Source organism: Astatotilapia calliptera, chromosome 17, assembly GCF_900246225.1.
Source record: "Astatotilapia calliptera chromosome 17, fAstCal1.2, whole genome shotgun sequence".
Classification (NCBI taxonomy): Eukaryota; Metazoa; Chordata; class Actinopteri; order Cichliformes; family Cichlidae; genus Astatotilapia; species Astatotilapia calliptera.
In genome coordinates this window covers 25,868,371-25,890,167 of record NC_039318.1, presented here as the reverse complement: position 1 = coordinate 25,890,167, position 21,797 = coordinate 25,868,371, and the positions used below count along the sequence as shown (strand labels likewise).

Below are 21,797 nucleotides of genomic sequence, written 5' to 3'. Positions count from 1 at the left end.
AGATATTGCAGTTTATGGCGAGTGCTGAATAATCACCTTCATTTTTTTACATTGTGGGTTGTTGTTTTTTTTTTTTTACGTGATTTTTCTGGGGGATGAGAGGGGGGCAGTGTTTCATTTTCATGGTATGCAACCCCGATGCTGCCAGGACACTACAAAATATTTACTTTTATAAGGAAACAAAATTAACAGTGTTGGCTGGTCACAAATCCTTTTATTAAGTGATGAAAACCCCCACAAATAATAACAAAGGATAGATAGTAATTTACCTACTATCACCCTAAGTAGTAATCACATCACACACACTCTGTGTAATGTGTGTTTTTATTGCCTTGTATTGACGTATACATAGGTATTGTCCTGCTTCCTACTTACTAATAAACTTGAGTATATTTCTTTATTGAAAAGCTGTTTATGGATGTATGCAGAGTACATTTCTTGATGACTCTATTTTAAAAAATGTAAGGTAGGTAGGTAGATGAACGCTGATTGAGAATCACAGTAAAATCAATGGAAAGATGCTTGCCAGCATGTGTCATCTCTGCATTCACTAGACAGCTGTTGCAATGCTGCAGGTTTACATAAAACACAGAATGCCTTAGAGAAAGATATCAGTGTCTCCTTGTGACGTGACTGGAATGTTCTAGGTCTACGGTCTCGTTCTTATTGCCTTTACTTTACAGCAGAGGGGTCACAAAGCGGACAGTCTCAGCTGAGCTCTGATTGGCCATTTGTTCAGCAATGATGTAATTCTCCAGGGAGAGCACTTCTGATCCATGAGGCTTTATATCTCGGATTACTCCTGATACTGTGTGTGGGGTAGTGCCGTGTGCACGATTGTGTACAAGTGCGCATTTGTTTATACCTGCATGCGTGGGTCGACAGAGTCGTTTCTGTCGAAGGCAGAGAGTGCTGCTGTTCAGGCTTTATATAGACAGATGGCCAAAACGCATCATAATCTCATCTGGTGCAGATTGCTGTTGACAAGATTATAAAACTTGGAAATTATTTCAAAAGTTGAAATAATCGTTGAATGTACTCATTTTAATTAAGAGTCTTTGGTATTTAGAATATAAACATTTAAAAAAAAAAAAAAAGCTCTTTCAGACGTATTTTTGTGTCCTCGAGGTATAAAGTGAATGTGCAGAGTAGTCGAAGAATAAAAGTCCTCACCAGGCGGTTCCAAAAGACCACGATTGTAGCATGACATCATACATGAGAATATTTATGATCTTTAGATTTTTTTCTGGATTTAGATAATAAGGGCCATTTTTGGATGTTGAGTTATTCTGTTGCAGCTTTTGGAAACATGACATAAGAAATCACAATAATGGGAGTCGAGCAGTATCCACTACAGTAAAGATCAGCAACTGAACAATAATAAAATAAAAATAGGTTCCTCTGTAAAAGTCCCTTTCTTTCTCCTTGCATTTGTTTGTGTGCTGTGGAGAGTGGGTAAATACCCCTCAAAGTGGCAACCCATCAACTTGCACTTTGGGAGAGAGGATCCCAGTCTCCAGCCAAATTACTGGTAAATAGAGGCTGTAACCCAAAAAATCCTGCATTTTAAAGACTTTGAGTTATTTTCAATGTTTTCCATCACATTGTTGGCCGCTTGCTGTTACAGTAGAACTGGACAATCTGATCTGGGGGTATGTATATATTCATTGTGGACAACTTTGTGTATGTCAAAAACAACTGTAACACTCCTGAAGTGATGCACTTCCTCGTAGCCTTTCTTGTAGCTGAAGATGCAGTTTTCATCATCTGGGGTAGTTTTCGACATCAAGTCATGATCAGTCGCAGACATGTGCATCAAACCATGATCGGAATGAGTCTTTCATTAAGTGTCCAGAATTAATAGATTTTTTTTTTTCACCACCTGAATTTTAAATGCGTAAAGGCCTTCCACTAAACTGCAAGTATAGGTTACTGAATTACCTGATTTATGCCTTTTTTACATCAGTGAATTTAATTTCTTCTCTGATGGCACAGCATATTCCAAGATGGCAATGCCAGGATTCATCGGCTCAGATTGACTGGTTCTGGATATTCACACAAGGATGGGCAACAACAGCATCCAGACCTTAACCTCTTGAGTCTTTGGAGTGTACTGGAAAAGATTTTCATAGTCCAACTCTCTTCATAAATACAGTTTCTGAGTGAAATATTAATACATATTAAAACAAGTCGTGCATAGACAGTGAATGTGCGCCACTATCTAAGCTAAAGGCAGTTTAATTAAAATATGTGTATGTGATTTTTTTTTTTTTAAGTACTTATTTTTAAGCTGGGAAGAGAACATTTGTTATACATTTATGAATAGATATAAACAATATTCAATAGATTTTTACAAATAAATAGCTATTTACTGTTATCCAACTACTTACTCATATTTAACTACTTAAATATTTCTTAAACCAAACATTTCCTTTCCCCTACAGTTGGCAAAAATTTGCATGATGTATTTGATCATCCAAGATTTGTATGTGTGTGTGTGTGTGTGTGTGTAATTTGTGTAATCCACATAAAGACAGAAGTGTAAAAGCATCTAGCTAAGCCAACTGATTATCAGCCTGAACTTCACAGTTGGTACACAGACATGATAATGGTCTCACACCAAAATTCTGGCAACAAAGCCGTTTCCTATATTTTCACCAAAATAAAAATATTCCTGTGATCATGGTTTGCTAGCAACAGATTAAAAACCCGAGAAGCAAAACAAAAAACCCCAAGATAAACTTGTTTAAATCCTTTTTTCTTTCTTTATCTCATCCTCAAACTTACCTGCCAGTGAAAATCTAATAGTCATGTGCTGTAATCTGCTTATGTCGCCCTTAAAACTGTGACAAAATTATTAAGAAAAGCATTAGATGTCTACTAAAACACCCTTCTGCTTGTTTATTAATAAACACATACAAACAGGGGTGCTCTACCCGCAGCACTAATGCAGACCTCATCTGCTTCATCTTGCGTCACATCAGGATGACGGTCATAATTATTCTGGGAATCGAATCACTCTGTTACGCCGTTTCATAGACCCTCTGTCTTCTTCAGCGAAGCATGTTGACGTGATAGATCAGCGAGTGGATTTGAGGAGAGGTGATGGATTACTCTGCCTGTCTTAAAGGGTGAACCTCCCTCAGCCTCAGGCTTTGATTGATTAATCACATAGTGTGTCAGCTGGACAGCGATGAGAAGCCATCCCGTCTGTCATAGTAATTACCCTGACAGAGTGAGTATCTCTCATGACAGATAATATAGCCCACAGACTGAGAAAGCACAATAATAATCTGTTTTAACGATTATTGTCAGCGTGTCTCCACGCTCGCCCATTCTGCAACAAATGTCTTCAATTTTACATGGAAACTTATTAGTAAGTAAGCTGATATTTAAAACCTCTGTTTCTGACATCTGGATCTGACAGTTATGAATAAATATAAAGCCAGATACTATTTACTATCACTCAACTATTTTCTCAGATTTGAGAATGATTCATGGAGTCTTTTTATGTGGTAATCATTCTTCTGTCAGTCTTGGAAAAAGGCCTGGCGATCATTTGAGCGCCCTCATAAGGGTATTTGGTTTGTATTTATCCTCAGCTGGTGTAAGGGAAAGATTTCATTATGAAGGATCAGTGGGATTGTGTAAGATGTGCGTTTGGATCATAGATGTAGGCTGATATCGAAGTCTGGCTTGAACACCACAAAAGCTCTAAATAAAGGCTTAGCTGAGGAGCATGAGGGCTGAGTAACTTGTTTTTTTGTTAATTAGAATTTAGAATTAGAGTTTATAACCATCAAACCTGATAACAGAGTAAAGAAAATGACAATGCAGTGTACTGTAAAACTATACCTTCACCATAATAACAAATTCATTCTTCGTGGTTTCAATAAACAACTGTAAAATGCTTAAAACGTTCCTAATATGTTTGGTGTCAGGAGTTGACCAATTTGATTAACTTGGCTAGAAAAAAATCTGATCCAGAATCAGGATGTGATCGCAGTCTTTATTGTTTACGAATTTGAATAATAATCAGCACATATAAATAGCATTACAGAGCTCGAAACTCCACTGACTCGTAATGCTACACGACAGATCTAAACCAATGTGTTTATGCAGAGAAACAGCAAACCAAAATTTAAAGACTGCAGCAAATGTATCTTGGGGGCAATATTTGGAAGTAGTATTAGCATAAGAACAATTTAGATTAGGTTTGATATAAACCAAAATGAACCCTTTAATCACTGTTTTTGTTAATTCTGCAGTTATTTCATAGATTATAATGTAGTAAGTACAGGAAGAAAGTGCGTTCTGGACTACTGGAGAATTTAGGTTCATTTCACAGGTAGTAGCTAGCTCCTACAGACCCTTTCACATCTATAGTACCTTGCCACATGCCAGAATACAAAGCATACGTGAGTATTGGAGGTTTTATAGCTCAAACTTACAACGTACACCTGGTAGTTGATTCGGATCGAGATCGGCTCACGTTCACACCATAAACAAACCGCACTGGAGTTTGTTTGGATCTGCAATGAGATCACCTCCTTCAAAGGGTCTTGGTCCGGTTGTTTTGGTCCACACCCAAGTGCGATTACTCAGTTCCTATCTGAACAAACGAACCAAAGTTCAGTTTAAACGGATTAAACACAGCAGGTGATAACACTGCTAAGACCGAACCACGTTTCATTTGTGCGACAGCGTTTTGGAAGACAGCTGTCATAGTAAGCAAAGCGGAGCACACCCGAGAATGTTTTCCTTATCGCGATGTGATTCAGTGGAGAGTTTTCAGCTATCAGATCCTCTCTGATCACAGCTGTAAACATGAGAAGCCCTTCCACGGTGTGACTCGGTGTGTTGATGCTAGCAGAATGATGATGTTGCTGGCCGGATAAGAGCCAGAGCAGTGACAGCGGGTGACATCTCCCATGGATCTCTCTTAGACGATGGCTTGATATGATACAACACGAGCCTTGTAGCTCTTATTGTTTGTCTCCTTCTATTTGTCTCCTTGGCCACCTGTGCAGAATGATGTTTTCTTGTTTGTCCTGGTGCTTTTGTGTTTTCTTGTCTCTGTCAGTACTCCTTCCTTAATCATCTCTCAAGCTGCTGTTTTTCCACGTCTGTGCTGCTCTCATTCTGTGCGTTTTATCACGCCCTGCTTCTCTGTATGCTTGGGTGAATGATGCGAGTGTAATTAAAAGCAGCAGGCCATTGTGTGAGGGTATGTGTTAGTCCAGTCCCCTGTTGTGGGTAGATGCCGGTGTAGAGTGTTTAATTAAACTTCTCGTGCTCCTTGTCACCAGTGTTTCTTTTTCTCTTGAAAAAAAAGAGGAAAAAAAACACATTAAATTGCTTGTATTTCTTACAAAACAAACGCCTTCAGGAATTGTTTGGGGTGTGTGTGTGTGTGTGTCAGGATTTGATGTAGTGGCGTGGTCCAGCCCTCAGAGAGAGGCCGTTACATTCTACAGTGACTCCCATCATTTCTCTCTTCTGTTCTGGGTCCTGCCAGGAAATGCTGTACCTGTCTCACACCTGGCCTTGATACACACACGAACACACAAACTCTGCAAACGGCGATGAGACAATCCGTCACAGTGCCATGGTCCAACAGGGAGGCAGCAGGTGTGAAAAGGCTCATCCTGACTGCAAGAACACGCACGCACCCCCACCAGCCCAGAATAATTCACACCATTATGTTACAAACAAAACAAAAGCACTCAAGTGTCTCTTTGTAAATACTGACTCAAAAGAAAAAGACCTGTCCTATAGTATTGAGCCCTAATCAGTAACTGTGGGTACTCTTTAGGAGATTTTATACTTTCTGCATCCATGAGTCAGCTTATTGGACGGTGAGTTTAAATGACAGTCACCAGCTACGCATGCACCTGGGCAGTGAACTTCAAAGAAGTATAACCCAAATGAATACTAGGCTGTTGGGTCCCCAGCTTTGCGTGTCCATATCCTCAACAGAGTTTAACCCAGGCTTCAGGTTTGTTCTGTGTTACTAAGCGACCTGTCATAAACCAGGCTTAGGAGCCATGTCGTTAGCAGGGATCTGAATCCTGTTTGGTTGATCATCTTGCATCAGTTGGATCAGACTTGTTTTAAAATTAGAATCCGAGAAACTTGTTGGATAATCTAGCAAGCCCTAATGAGAAGTCTTCTTCCTATTTCAGCTACTCCATTTAGGGGTTGCCGCATCAGATTATCCGCTTCTGTCACATCCCATCCTTCGTTTCCTCTTCTGCCACACCAACCCTCTGCATGTCTTCCTTCACTACATCTATGAATCTTCTCTGATCTTCCTATTCTGTTCCTGCCCAGCTTCAACAGTTCTTTTCCATGTCTTCATGATATGGCAGTTCAGCTATATCCCCCGTAGTTACTGTAGCTCTTTCCATCACCCTTGTTCACCCAATCTCCAAGAGTCCTCTCTCCCAACCATCTCTCTACCTGCACAGGTATGTCATCTGACCAACCACTTTGCTACTGTTCATCCTCTTTGTACCAGGAAATGATAGGAAGTAAGAGTTCTGTAAAAAAGGCTACTAATGTGAGAAAATAACCTTCAGCATCGAGACTGCATTGAAAACTCATTGAATGTGATTTTTTTTTTGCATTATTGGGCGGTGATTGTACCAACTAACTTTGATTAACTAACTAAATTCCACCTTAAATTAACATAGTCTTCACTAGAACAGGGCAATAGCAGCACAGAATTGCCAAACACATACTAAATCGCACACAAGCATACATATATACATACACTTCTAAAAGGTGTAAGCCCAGATGGATACGAGTATTTCAGGTGATGGTTCTCCCCTGCTACTTCTGTTGTCAGCCATCACTTATCAGGCGAACGTGTGATGGAGGAAAAAGGGAGAAACACAATTTCACCTTTTTACTTTCTTGGACTCCCCTTGCTTCCAGTCCTTATTTTTCTTGGGTTCCCAGAAGACCTGTTCATCCTGTTTCTGTTATCTCTGTTTTACACCTTCCTTCAGTTGTCGTTAGATTATTTTTTTAATACAATCACACACTGTGGTTATCAGTGTGCCTTTTTAGCTTTCATCCATCATATCAAAATCCGTCTCTTTGCTGTTTCATCAGCTCAAGCCAACATTATTAAGCGTCCTAACAACTCCTTGGCGGCCAGTGAATTGTTAGAGCCAGTCATCACTCCAAGCAAGACTCAAAGTGAGGTAGGAGGGCGGGGAGACTAGATGAAATGAAGGAGTGAAGGTTGCGCTGACCTTCCCTCAAGAGACAGTTGATGGATGAAAAATGTGTCAAAGATTGAGAAAGACTTGCATAGCAGCAAGTTGCGTAGGTCTGAGCAAAAAGAACTGTCCAGAGTAACTGCATTCACCTCTCCCGGGGGATGGGTGAGGTATCGAGCAGTCAAGACTCTCGTATAATGAGGTTGACTAAGCCATGAGTAAATGTGTCTCATGTTTCCTCACCGGCAAAGCCGATCTTAATGCTTTCTCTCAAGGCTAAACATTAGTCATTACAACTATTCATTCTTCTGTCTCTAGATCCTGTTGTGTAAAGTCTTTTTTCTTCTTCTGCATAAATAATACTTGTTGCATATGTGATATTTATTTATTTATTTATTTTTTTGATTGGACATAAGAAAAAGGGGGCGGTGTGTTTCAAAATGTTGAATATTTTAGAATTCACGTGTCACCAAGTGATTTAGTGAGCCTCTATCCCAGCCATTATAGAGTATGGGGACGCCACTCCATTACAGGACAGACCTCCACACACTCAGATCCACAGCTGCTTCCAATTTAGAATCACTTATTAACATGGATGCCTTTGGACTCCAGATGGTATTGCATTGTGGATCAAAATTTGACTGCACTTTTTTGTTTTCAAAATTTCACAATGTTTGACAAAATCCTCAACAAGTGCAGCTCCAAACCATGAAAGCACCTCTACCGTGTTTTACAGATGATGTAGACTCTCACTGTTGTCCTGAACTTCTCCATACATATCTCAACTGTTTTATCCAAAAATTGGAAATTTGGATTCATCACTCCATCAGACCTCTTGTCTCTGATTTTTCAGTCTACTTCTTTTACAATTTGGCAATTTTCTTATGATTTCCATTATTTAAAAATGATTTCTCACAGCCACTGAGAACATTTCTGATAATGCTTTAGTGAACAGCACATGGATCAACTGATGAGCCAGATACATTTTTCTATCTCTTAAAGACATAACTTTCTACAGAGCCCCGCAAGGGACATGGGAGGAAAAAAAAAATTACGATGAACTTTTGCGAGATCTCGCAAAACAAACTCGGGATCTCGCAAAAGTTTTGTGGGATCTCGCAAAAGTTGAATTCCAACAATGGCGGCAGCTACTTAGTTGTAATATTACTCTTTCTGGTTCTTCAAAATAAACTTTTAAGATATTTTGAGGCGTGAATGTAGTTGTGTAAATGTCGAATATCTGCTCTGTTTACAAGACATCACATAAATTCTTGTTTGCTCTGTACCTGTTGCTTTCCTATGTATTAGTGACAGTTATCTGTTTGCATATTTAGTACTTGCTTTGGTCCTATTTCTATTATCCTCCTCCTATACTCTATTTTACTTGTTAAGCACCTTGGCATACCCTTGGTTTTTAAGTGTGCTTTATAAATAAAGTTTATTATTATTATTATTATTATTTGCAAAAGTGCTGCGACATTTTCGGAGATCTGACACCCACCATCTCGAAGCTAACGGGAGGTCGAGACCTACTACAGCCGGGAGGAACGCCGCTCTCCCGGCACATTGTGCCTCGACCTCCCGGTCGGCTTCGAGCTGGCGGCCTCCGAAGAATGCGGCTAAAAGTTTTGCGAGATCCCGAGTTTGTTTTGCGAGATCTCGCAAAAGTCCGTCTTAATTTTTTTTTTCTCCCATGTCCCTTGCGGGGCTCTGTAACTTTCAGATCCTGTTCATCTGCTGCAGATGTTTTATTTTGTCCACTATTTGCCCAGTTTCCTTAAAATATTGTGATGGTACACTCCAAACTGTGCCAGTTAACTTTTAGCTAGTAAAGGGTGACCATAATTTGAGGGCACTTGTGCCAGTCATGAAGATCTTTAATAATACTGTTTACTTAAAGAAAACTTTAACATATTTAAACGATGCCTTCTCTGTGCGGTAAATGAATGGTGAAATAAAAATATGTCATATAGGCTTTTAGAAGTAAACAAGTGCAAGAGGACGGTTGGTCAACAACTATGTTGTTTTGGGGATTTTTCCTGGATACAACTACAAAAAAAATGTTTCTGCAACAGGCAGCCAATTGTCTGTTATGTGTATGCACAACACTGGTTCATCCCTTGAGTAAGGTGCTATTTTAAATGTTTGAATGATTAACAAACCAACGAACAAAACAAACATTCCTCTGAGAATGATCAGAAAACAAGGGCTGGTACAAACCAGCCAATGTTCAAGGAGACCTTCAGAAAACTTGGAGAACTACTGCTTAAGACCAAAATATAAATAGAACAGAATAAGTGGGCTCAAGTCTTGAAAATGTTGTTTACTAAGTGAACTGGCACTCTTTGGCACCTTTCGCTGCTGTGTCACAGGGACCAACGCTGACTGAGGAGCTGCCATGTTTATTTCCAATCCTAGTGTGTCACAGGTTATTACCTCTCTCCTGTGATTCTAATTTCAGCCCTTCATCAAATGTAGGCCAACAAACAAGTCCCTTAATTGCGAAATGAACTGCAGTTCGTGATGTTTTGTCTGTGTCCTTTATTCTGACACTGGAAGCTAACTCTGTTACACTAATAAATCATGTAGAGCTCACTTTGGTGCTTATTCAGATAGAAAAAAAACACTTACATAGGCTGCCAGTCATACTTACAACTTTTGAAACAAAAGCAGGCCTAGACAGAAATCTGAAGATGGCATGACTACATCCTGAAAGAGAACGATAAATATTTGGACTGAATGATGCTTATCGTGAGAAAAAGCATCAAGATCTGCTATGCCTGTGTTTTTTGTTTTATGAAAGGATGGGATAGGCCCATGTGAGAGCGTTCACACTTGCCACAAGCCCTTGGTCAATAATCTATTAATACAGTGAATCGCAACTTTATTTATAGCTGCAGTTTGTGTGGCTGTGACTTTCTGGTTTTCTCTTTCTGTCGTTCCTCTAATATGCTTTGAGGTTATGTTATTTGCAACAACAATGATAACAATTAATTTCTTCATGAGGTTCATTTTATCTCCACGCAACGCTTGTGTGTACTTCGAATCTTTCTTTTTTGTGTAGCAACAAAAAGATAGCCACCTTTAGTATATTTGGAATTTGTTGCACCCCTTGGCTTTCACTTTGATCAGTCCACTCCCACTCCTTCAAAATTGGTCCAGAGATGGAAATAACACATTTTTATAGCCTTCTAAGAGTCAGTGTAATAGGCCACCATGTTGGTTCAGGCAGCGTTTGCAGCTTTGCTTTCATTCAATGGGTTCGTGCTTCAGAAATAAGCATCCCGCAGTGCTGCTCCAACGTAGAAGCAGACCTGGCTCTAAAAATACCTGCACACACTCACAAGATGCAAAAGACCCCCTGAAAGCCGACTATCTTTTTCTTAGACAGAACAACAGTTCTCCTTCTTGTTTTTTTTAATGCATATTTTAACATGCACATGCTCTTTCTCATGTGGTCAAAATACATCCAGAGCAGACACGTACTCCCTCGACTGTCTGCTTGGGAATTTGTTTCTGTATGAGATAAAAGAAGAGCGAAGAACTTTAGAGAGAGTTGATATCGGAATGAAGATGGCCTGGTTTCTGTACTCGTTGTCAGGCTTTGGGTATGAACACAAGCTGGTGAAATATTTATCTGCCTCTTGGAGGCGGTTGTTTCCTCTGCGTCGCTCATTAAGCCAGGGTTAATTGTCTCGCTTGCTGTAAAAGAAGGGTCTCTGTTTGTTCTTAAAAAAAAGGAACAGCAAGACGAAATGAGGCAGGGAAGATGTGTTAGATTACTGATAGAGGAGAAAAGTAGAGCTAGGTGGTGTGTGCTTTTCAAAATGCAAAGACGCTCGCTCACAAATGAGCTTACTCAAGCTTGTTCTTTAAAGTAGGCTTTCATGTCACATATATATACTGTTACTGTGGTGGGTGCTCATAGGAAACAGCCAAAGTTTCACATAATGAGGTCGGCATATGTGCAAGTGATCCCTGTGAGCCAAAAACTCAGCTTCAGTCTGCAGTTTCTTCCTACTCTTGGCTCTATATAACGGCAATAAGAGCAAGGTAGTTAGTTGGTCATTTTCATCCCATGTGGGTCATAAGGCTGCAACAAAGAGAGTGGGTATACGTTATGTGGTCGTCTCAAGCACACAGCTCTGGTGGTAAGCGCAGAAGCCCCACCAGCTCGCTGTTCAAGTCTTCTCTTTGCAAGAGAGAAGCAATCAGGCAAAAGTCAACTAGAAGGGAACCGTTTGTGTTAGACAGGGATGTTCTGAGTGGCTACGGCAAGGCATAGATACAGAAGGATTGTTTTGAACTGTGAATCATGCAAAGCTATTGTGATGTCAAAAATAAAAATACATTTTGAAATGGCGCATTCCTACTGATTTTACTTATTCTGTATCTTGATATGTTTTTGGCTCAAGAGTTGGGAGTTCACCTTGTAATCGGAAGGTTGCCGGTTCGAGCCCCGGCTTGGACAGTCTCGGTCGTTGTGTCCTTGGGCAAGACACTTCACCCGTTGCCTACTGGTGGTGGTCAGAGGGCCCGGTGACGCCAGTGTTCGGCAGCCTCGCCTCTGTCAGTGCGCCCCAGGGTGGCTGTGGCTACAATGTAGCTTGCCATCAAGCATTCGTGTAAATGTGTGTGTGAATGGGTGGATGACTCAATGTGTAAAGCGCTTTGGGGTCCTTAGGGACTAGTAAAGCGCTATACAAATACAGGCCATTTACCATTTTGTATTCTTTTTCTGGCATTTAATTTTGTTCTTTATTGCTTTCGCTAAGGAGGTTATGTTTATGGTAGAGTTTGTGTGCGTGCGTGTTATTTTGTCTGTTAACAGTCCATTCAAATTGGCTTCTATCCACCAAGGTCTTCAAGGTCAATTTAATAATTTTTGGATCCAAAATTGACAGAAAGCCTTTTAGCTTAGAAACTATGATTCTTACCAGTGTGATATTGTCAACATATAGAAATTACTGTATAAATATAAGATCAATCGATTAATCTGAAGGTCAAAGTGATGAGACTGCCGTATGAGAACAGGTTATCAGACTGACAAGAACATATTGGCATGGGATACTTTGTGAGTATAGTTGTTTCATTTTTTAGGACTTTGTTATGCACATCAGAGTAACAGGTTATAACAATTTAAAGTCATAGAAATACGAATATACGTAGAATATTCTGAAATAACTATTATTGTTTTATTATTTTTATTTATTACTACTACTACTTTATTACTAAACATTTAAACAAATTTTGCCAAACAGTGAAACAAATGCTACACATGGATCATATCCACATAATTAAATCAAAGAATAATAAACAATTGTGCTTTAAAACGGAGCAAAAAACAAAAGCTTGCACATTGCTCTTGTTTTCACTGCTCTAGAAAATTCTTAGAAAGGAAAAATAACAAAAGTTAGTTCAGTCTTTTTTATCTTGTTTGAATCACAGTTATCACCACCATCTGTCCTTCCAGCCCTGCTGGTTGGAGCTATGATTTCATTGTTGTTTACTTTTTCTAAATTAAGCGTGGCCACTTATTTCTGTTGCTGTAGAATCTGATTTTTATTATTTTTTTGTAATAAAATCAAGATTTAAATGGTCACACCTGCCCTTTCCTTATAAACCCAACAAATGATTTATTATAAATGTATAAAATAGCTGTTACATGTATGTGTTGTAAATGTAACAGTAATTTTCTGATTAAATCAAATGAAGCTCACTCGTCACAGCTTTCTAGCTTTGGGCCAAACTGTTAATGTGAAAACAAGATTTTCTGTTGAAGTTAGCTCTCCTCTTTTCACTCGTTGTTTTTTTTGCCAGTTTCACACATAATCTAAGTGTAAATTATATATTTGTCTTCTTTTCTTAATCCCCAGCTGCTCTTTTATCCATCAAGTACATTTTTTGTCTCTCGCCATTTCTTTTGATGTTTCTTGTTCTTTCCCTGTTATGGAGTCTCTTGATCTGCATATATATATTTTTTCATTTATCTTTGCTACATTTTTAAATCATAAAGTCGGGGAATACATGACAAAGAACAATAAGACACTGAGGATGAAAAGTGGGGAAAAAATTCAATGATGTGATGTGTCTTTGTTGCTTTTCATTTTTTTCTCTGCAGAATCCATATTCATTTCCATTTTTTGGGAGGGGGGGGTGGTTCTGGTTTATCTGCAGTGAATAAGGAGTAGCTGGTGGGAATGCTGGTGAGAGAAAAGTGAAGGAAGAAAGCCAGCGTGTGAGGGAGAGATGTGTAGAGGATTGTCTGAGCATCAATATTTCAGCAGCGGAACCTTGGATAAATAATTCAGCCTCAGAGTCGCGCTGTGTGCCTCTCTGCTAGACTCATGACCTGCTCACACGCTAAATCCCTCACTTTCTCTTTATGAAATGGAGGTGGCCTTACAAAATCACCTCTGGTTGGTCCCTTTTTTTTTTTTTTTTTTTTTAAAAATCTTCTTCCTCTCCAGCGTCCACTCCTTGTGGTCTGGCTCTAGATACTTTTCTTCTTATTTCTACTTAGCATAGAAACTGTACTTATTCCCCCTGGACTCTATTTATGTAAGAGGAAGATGAATTACCTCCTTCCTCCCTTCTAAAAGACCCAACTGTGTTCACACATAAGCATCACTCTGGTCCTCAAATGAATATAAAAACTGTTTTGTTTTTTTATTACATAAGCAATCCTGACTTTCCCTCAGGTAGCCCGAATAAGCAGACCTATTTAGAATCACCACAGCTAATGGTGAGGGCCTGTCTGAGCCAGTCTGGTTCTCCTCTGTTGTTGCCTGAGATGAACTGGGGTTACTCACATTCACACAGACGCTATCAGGCCTTCCCCAGATGTCATTCTAACCTCTGTGTATGTGAGCTTGACACTATCTGAATCTACAGAATGCTTTGGCTGTATTGATAAGGGGATCAGTGGCCATTGTTTTGACATCACGTTTTAGTCAAAGGAGATGCCATAAATATTTGTGCTTTTCATCCAGTGCCATTTGTACTCCCACTGATTGTTGGTATAACTTCTATCATTTGCTATCAGGGATAATAGCTTTTGGACTGCTGCTTCACTTTCCCTTGATGGTTACAGAAGGAAGTTCTTTTTGTTTTATGTTCTTTTTTTGAGTTTTTTATTTATTCGTTTATTACATAACAGTTTCCCCCTGTCCTTCTCTGGCAATAAAAATGTACTACAAGCTCACCGGTTTTACCCAGAAACTGATGGTTTCTGCTCCTGTGGCTGCCTAAGGCCCTCAGGGACTGGAATGAGACGTGCCAGCTGAGTCCCTTACCATGATTTTTTTGCTTCACCTAACATAGTCGTGTAAGAAGCCACAGGATGCCAACTGAGTTCCTGATTTCCAAAAGCTATTCCAGAAGTCAGTCATTTAAAGTGCAGAGTTTACAATATTATACTGTACTGCACCACCACGGCTCTCTTCTCACATATTCTAGTGTCAGGTGATGCTTTATTTGTACCTCAGCCCAGTAAAAAGTGACATGACAAAACCAGGATCTTCCCACAACACCTCCATGTTGGCCTTGTTTGGCAGCATTGTTTTGTTATAATTTTGTCTTCAGTGTAGATGAAGGTGGTCTCCCACTAGAAAACTTTGTTCTTAGCCTGCAGGCTTTCTTGTGGTTTCTAGAGTTTTTCTAAATAGAATGGGAGACAGAGCTTTCAGCTATCAGGGTCCTAGTTTAGTTTCAGCAGACAGACACCTTCTCTAAAGTAAAACTAGGCTTAAAACTTTCCTTTTTGATAAAGCTTTTATTTTAGTGAGAATTAAAAGGGAGGTTTTTTTTTATTTTCTTCCCATTGCCACCAAGAGTTCATGAGAGATCGTCTGATTGTTGGGATTTTCTCTCCAACATTAAAGGATAATATGTGATTTTATGCTATATAAATGAAATAAAATTGAAATGAATAAAAATAAACATTGACAACTGAACCTGCTGCTCCTCCAGTATGCATGGCAAAGTGTCCTTGGGGGGTTCTGTGATAGAAAAAGAAATATATTAATGTGTCTGTGGTCGAAAGTGTCTTCAAATATTGCTAAACTATATGTAAGCTAATGTGAATAATAAAATTAATTAATTAAAAGAAAAAGGCTAACGAGAGGATCCTATACTGTGTTTATAGAGCTCCTTTTGGCACAACACTGCCTTCAGATCATAATTCTGCTTGCTAAGCTGCCTGGCAGGCGGATGCTATATAAGTGAAGTCCATTATTAATGAATAATCCCCCGTGTTTTTAGTTGTAGTATTTGTGTAACCTACACTTGGTTTTGCTTGTATATTATTTCCATGTTGATGCACTGATGCATTCTCTGAATACGCTGAATTTCCACTTAGCCTCACCTGTGCGTTGTCTTCTTTGCATTTGCATATTGTACATGCAAACATTGTCACAAACCCATTTCCCTCCGCTTTCAGCGGCTTCACTACAGACTGCGTTGTCTTACATCTCAAAGAAGACCCAAAGTGGTCACCAAACACACACAGAACACCCAGCAAGCAACTCCAGTTTAGTTATTTAGCATCTACACGCATCACTAGCTGTCTCCCATATATCAGTGGTCTCACGGAGATGGTGTTTATGTCAGCACATCAGCCATCTGCTCCGAGGATATGGGCCCTCCATGTGACACACGAACGCAAAACCCAGCTGCATATTCCCACGAGAGAGAATAAACAGTTGTTATGACAAATGTGAAATATGTTTTACTGTTTTCAGCATCTTTTATCTGTCTGGATTTGCTCACCTATCATTTACCTTTCTCCCGTCTGCAGCTTTTGGAAAAAGCTCACTTTCCTTCCTGTCACATAAAACTATAAATATGCATGCCACCCAGCATAGTCTCATCCTCATCCTCCTGTGTAAATGATTAAACATAGCGATTTTCTGGCTAAGTTTTTTTTTCCTCCTAGTAAATCTAGACTCACTCTGAAATGATTTTCACACTTTCACTCCACACATCTCCCGTCGTCCTTCCTCAAAGCCAACGGGCTTTTTTAAACATTCATTTTGCACCAGCTCTTTTCTCCATACATTGCGTCTCTCTGCTAATCCCCTGTTTATAACCACTTGGAGTTATAGAGTTTTTACTCCCCTTATTATCAATTTCGTCAAAGAGTTTCATCATTCGTCTGCAGCCGTTGTTTGCTGGGAGGCTCAGTCTTGTTTTTCGACTCTGTTTGCTCTCTTCCTCGCCTGTTTCAGTCCGTCTATTGGTCTGTTTATTTTCATATATGTGTTTGTGTGCTTGCGCAGCAGGCGTCTCAGTATTATTTCTTTGTTTGAGCTGTCAGCTCTTTGACAGGCAGCAGCCATCTTTGTTTCATTTCAGATGCAATTAGGCTTTAGCCAAGTGTGTCTCTGCCCTCCTCTGGTATCTGCGGTATATACTCGGTTTGTCGCCTCACCAATCAAATTGATCCCACCTCTATCGTGTTTTTGTGTTGTTTCATGGCTGTATTGTAGGCATCATGGTTTGACCTTGAAAATCTCTTTGCTGAGATACAGGATGAAAGGTCATCGGTACTCGAGTTTAAATCTTGTTAGCCAGACTCTCTCTAATGGTAATTTTCCACCAGTTTGCTGTAGCTGACCTTTTTACACTAAGTAGTGTAGATTCCAGGCGTTTTTGGGGGGTAGTGTGATAAGCCCATCATTAGATAAATGTGTTGGGATCTGACTGATTAAGCTCTATTGATGATTGAATGACAATTCTGCTAAGGCCGCCTGATTTAAAAAAAAATAAAAAAAAAAGTTTTGAGTGGACTGTTTGAGGTCTCACTATTTCGGAGAAGCTTGAAGTGGGTCAAGTACTCAGGCAGCTTTTTGTAAAATGAAACCTAACAGTCTTCTGTCAGGCGTCTTCTGTTTTTTGCCTCCTTAGAGGTCTCTAGCACAGCCTGGCTGCTTGATTTCAAGTTTGGGAGATAACTAAAGAAAACTCTCTGAGGAGGGATAACCTGCACAGTGGGGTTGATCGTGCCCTTGCAATCTGGGAAGCCATCGGGCAGTCTGCCGACTTGTCTGTGGGGGCAATTTTTCTGGGCCTCTTGTGTATGGAATAAAAAAAAAAAAGGTAAATAAAAAGCTGAATTATTGTGGATGATAGCAGACAGTTTTGGGTGTGCAGTCCGGCAGTCAAAGCCCCACTTAAACAGGGCTTTGGCTACATGTAGAAATTGTATTTTGCCTACAGATTACATAATTTAGAATGCAGATAGCTGCTTAGAAATATGATTCCTGCTGTAAAAAATGTGCCCAATAACTTTACCTTGATTTTAATACTTCCCTTTATTATATACTTTCTGTTTCTCCTGACTCTTGTCAAAGAGAAATTCAGTTTGTATTGATCATCATCAAACCTCATTTTATTCAACTTAAAAGCTAAGGTCAGGCCACACTTGTAGCTGGCCTTGTATTAAATACACCCTATATGCATATGCATAAACTGCTGCCACTGCGTATAAGAACAAAAATAGGAGAAGCAAGGCTGTTGCTCCACATTATATTGATGATATACCTCCATGACCTCTGTATCAACTTCAGTTTTTCTTGTGTTATCCGAGAGGAAGGTATTTTGCATGCTTATTCCTGTCTCTCACTATTCACATTCATTCTTCACATTTATGAACCATGTAGGAATTAATTGCTTTGACATAAAGTCATGTTTACTCTCAGGTCACGTTTAGCCTTGAAGGCAGTAGCAAATTACATAGCATAGCTTTGAAGTTCAAGGTAACAAATCTGTACTAATAGCTTTTATGTAAAGCAGCCTTTGTATGCAAATGTTTTGTTAGACAAAGTATGTTTAATATTATATGTTGTGAAATATTTTCTTGTCTGATTTATGGCTGAATATAGACGAAGGAGATGGAGACATTATTTCCATTTCCATAAGGGTTTCTTGTCAGATACGAGCTGTGTAATGATGTGAAAACCACAAAAAGGGGGGCTTAAAATAACCTAAGTGTAACCCGACCTGCTTTTTGTTCCATTTAAACTCAGTAGAAACTGTCTCATATTCACCACAAATATTTCATAGTAGTGTGTCCAGGTGCTGGGCTACCAGGAGAAGTCTGGGCATGAGAGAGAAGATTATTTTTAGCAATTAAAGAAGGATGTTAATGGAAAAATGCACCACATTGCACTATATTTAAAAAAACATCTTTAATCTTCTGGGTCACAAATAACCTAGATTTAAAATTATTCACCCTGCAGACAATAAGATTGTTTTTTTTTTTGGTTTGTTTGTTTTAATACCAGATACTCCTGTCTCCATTTCCCCCAGTGCTAAAGTAGTGGATACTTTTTCTTTTAAAGTCAAAATCCTGACACGGGGGCTTAGTTAAGATGAAATCATCTACCTGCACCATATAGGACATTAAGTAGGACATTAACTAGTATAGGCAAGTGTCACCAATTTAAAGCAACTGCTTTGATTATAAATTATAAATATGACATTTTAGGAGACTATTATAGGAGTCTTCTCTGTTGTCTTTTCTACCAAGATCTTAGCAGCCAATAGTAACAGTGAAGGAAGTCTAGTGAACAAGTATTGCCAGTGCCTTGAAGCAGCAGCAACAACAACAACACACACGCACACACACACACACAGTGGTGCAGCGTGAAAATCTGAACAAAAGGAACCTTGCCACATTTTTTTTGCGATGCCTTTTTGGGGGGTATGCAAATGAGCTCACTTTAAAGTTGCTGTAGGGTTTGTGTGATTAATGGGCTGTGTGTGTGCGTGAGTGTGCGCACCTCCTATAAGCCAGCAATCTGCTGCTGCCACCTCTTCTGTTGCAGTCTGTCGATAGACTTAGGGATTCGCCTGCTTTCCTTTATTAACCCACACTCAGAGCAGCTAAAGGTTCATAACAAAAACATGCTCAGCTACTAAAGATTAAACCTATTAAAAAAGTCACGCCATCTTTATTTAGCTGGAAGGGGCATCGTTTCTTGTTTTGATGTGTCATCATCGTGCCTAATATTGTAAACGCTGAATGCACACACACACACACACACACACACACACACACACACACACACACACACACACACACACACACACACACACACACACACACACACACACACACTCACACACACTCGTGCCAAGCTATTAATGATTGACTTGATGTGCCTTTGATGATTCATCCCAGTGAGAAGGAGCTTCAATGGAAAATGTCAACTTTAAACTGAGATTAAAGGGAATAACTCAAAAAAGCTGCAGGGGGTGGTGTGTTTATGGGTCTCCATCGAAGTATTTGAGAGAGCCTGTGGGTGTGTGCGTGAGTTTGAGTCTGGAGATTTTAGAATATTAAATTCAAAATGGTCTTCTGGGCAGCCATCGTAAACTACTGAGTCTTTTTAGTTTTTGTTGTTGTCTTTGTTTCATGAATCAGACAAATCATAATGTACATTACACGACTTCTGCCTTGATTTACTTGTTCCAGAGAAATGTAACTAAATACATATTTTCTTCAATGGTTTGTACATAACTTCTTGTTCTTTCAGATACCCTTGGGTCAAACGTAATGATTTGAACATGTTCTTGTTTTTTTGTCCTTCTTCTTTATATCAAGTGGTGGGAAGTGAAGACAGGCAAAGCTCTGCAGACCTTCTATACAACGGGAAGCGCCTTAAAGAAGATACACGTGTCATCTGACTTCTCCACCTTCGTCACTATCGACAATATCGGCATCCTCTACATCCTCCAGAGAGTGGTGTGACGATAACGCCGCCGGCACCGCTCCAAAAGATGACAGAAACAGACACCATCATCCAGCTTATTGCAAGAACTGCTCAATTGCATAATGTATGCAGACTTGTCCAACGCTAAACGCCCGCGCATCTAAGAAAAACAGTTTACATTTTCACTTTGCACAGTCAGTAACAATAGCCTTGAGAGCATTAGACAAATACACTTTGCTGGGGTCACATGACCAGTTTGCGCCAGCTTTAAATGATGCACTGTGAAATCTTCTTCCTTGAATCTGCATTACACACATCTTTTTAAACACAAAGAGGTGCATTTAAAAGGTAACACTGATTTCTAAAAAGCCAGCAAACCTGATCATCGGTTCTTCTCAAACCCATTTTTTTTCTATCACTACTATTTACCAACAGATGAAAGATTTAAATGAAAAATATGTGTTTTTTGGGGTTGAGGATTGCACATGTGCAAGAGATTTTCCACTTTTGTATGTATGTATGTATGTAATCGTAAAAGCTATCATAGACGTCCTATGATTTGTTAGAAGTGATGAAGTGAGTTTGGTTTGTCTGTGCTGTGATGCTTTCGAACTTCTGCATTGGGTCAGTATTCATCATTGACAGTTTCAAACCGTTTCTAGACACTGCAGCCTTTTCGTGAATGCACATACTGTGGGTAACAGAGGGTATGTGTGCTTTGTGTCAACACTTTCTAAACATACCAGCACATTTGGAGCTTTTGGTGCACTTTGATGAGCATTAAAAATGGATAGCATGAGAAAGTTTTTATGAATTAAATTCTTTTCAAAGCTGAAGAGGTTATTTGTATGTCAGAACTGTTTGTACTTTTGAACGTGGATCAAAGGAAATGTTTTCTATAAAATATAATCACAGCATGTGATTTATAATTTATACTCGAATTTCATGTTGCCAGTCTTAAGACATTTTTCTGCTTTAATTGCCTTTTTTTCATATAACTATATAACTGTTTTAACTTTAGATATTACTTATTACTGCACGCTGTCTTACTACTGAGCCTTCACTTGTTGAGAGCACTTGGAAAAAGTAGTTACAATCTTTAAGGATGCTTTTCTTAATGTGACTTGAAAAACAAATCCTTAATTTGAGTGAAAATTCTGAGGTTTTACTGAGAGAGGCAAGTGTCCCTGTACCTTTATCGAAACCACTCACGTCAGTGAGAAAGGTGTGGACTCCATGTGCAGCTGGAGCAATAAGCACAAAAAAAGAATAAATCAAAGTAAGGATGAAATTCAATAATGCTTGTGTTATTCTCACACTGTGCCCTTCCTGATTGGTGCTTTTTTAAAGTTGCTGTTCAATCATCAAATTTCCTTCTAACTGATATCAGCTCAGGATGTAAACTGTTATATGATGTGGTTCAATGGAAAATGTAATTTATTAAGAATAAATCACATATGCTGTGAAGTTGTATGTGTGTGTTTCCCCTTTCTTTTTAGTTGTGTTTTGTTTAGCAGGCGCTAAATTTATGGTTAAGACCTGGTGTGCTCTGCCCTATAAAACCTCCTCCTTCCTGCCGTCTGACGCTCCCCATGAGGAGCGAGAGCCCTGCTCTCAGGCTCAGTGACAGCATGATTCATCCTCACATGGCCTGCATTGTAGGGACGAAGGATTTGCTTGACTTGCCTTCCAGAATGATTCAAAATCAGCTTCTCTTTATTCAACTGTCTGGAATCAAATTTGCAATGATATTTTTCCCTGAGTAAATATTTTGATCTGTAATGTAACAGAGAATGGGCTCAATTCATGTGCGCAGTGATTAGGAGCCTATACATTTACCTGTTTTGCTTTT

At 39.3% G+C, this 21,797-nt stretch overlaps 1 protein-coding gene across 2 annotated transcripts in view; it reads left to right on the top strand.

Annotated features, from left to right (window-relative positions):
• Positions 1-21,412, top strand: part of apaf1 (apoptotic peptidase activating factor 1) — a 47,378-nt gene extending 25,966 nt beyond the window's left edge. For both annotated transcript variants that reach the window (XM_026146906.1, XM_026146907.1), the window contains one exon: positions 19,837-21,412. In XM_026146906.1, coding sequence (XP_026002691.1) covers positions 19,837-19,983 — 147 coding nt within the window. In that variant the 3' untranslated portion in view covers positions 19,984-21,412. The remainder of the gene's footprint in view (positions 1-19,836) is intronic.
• The last annotated feature ends 385 nt before the right edge of the window (positions 21,413-21,797 follow it).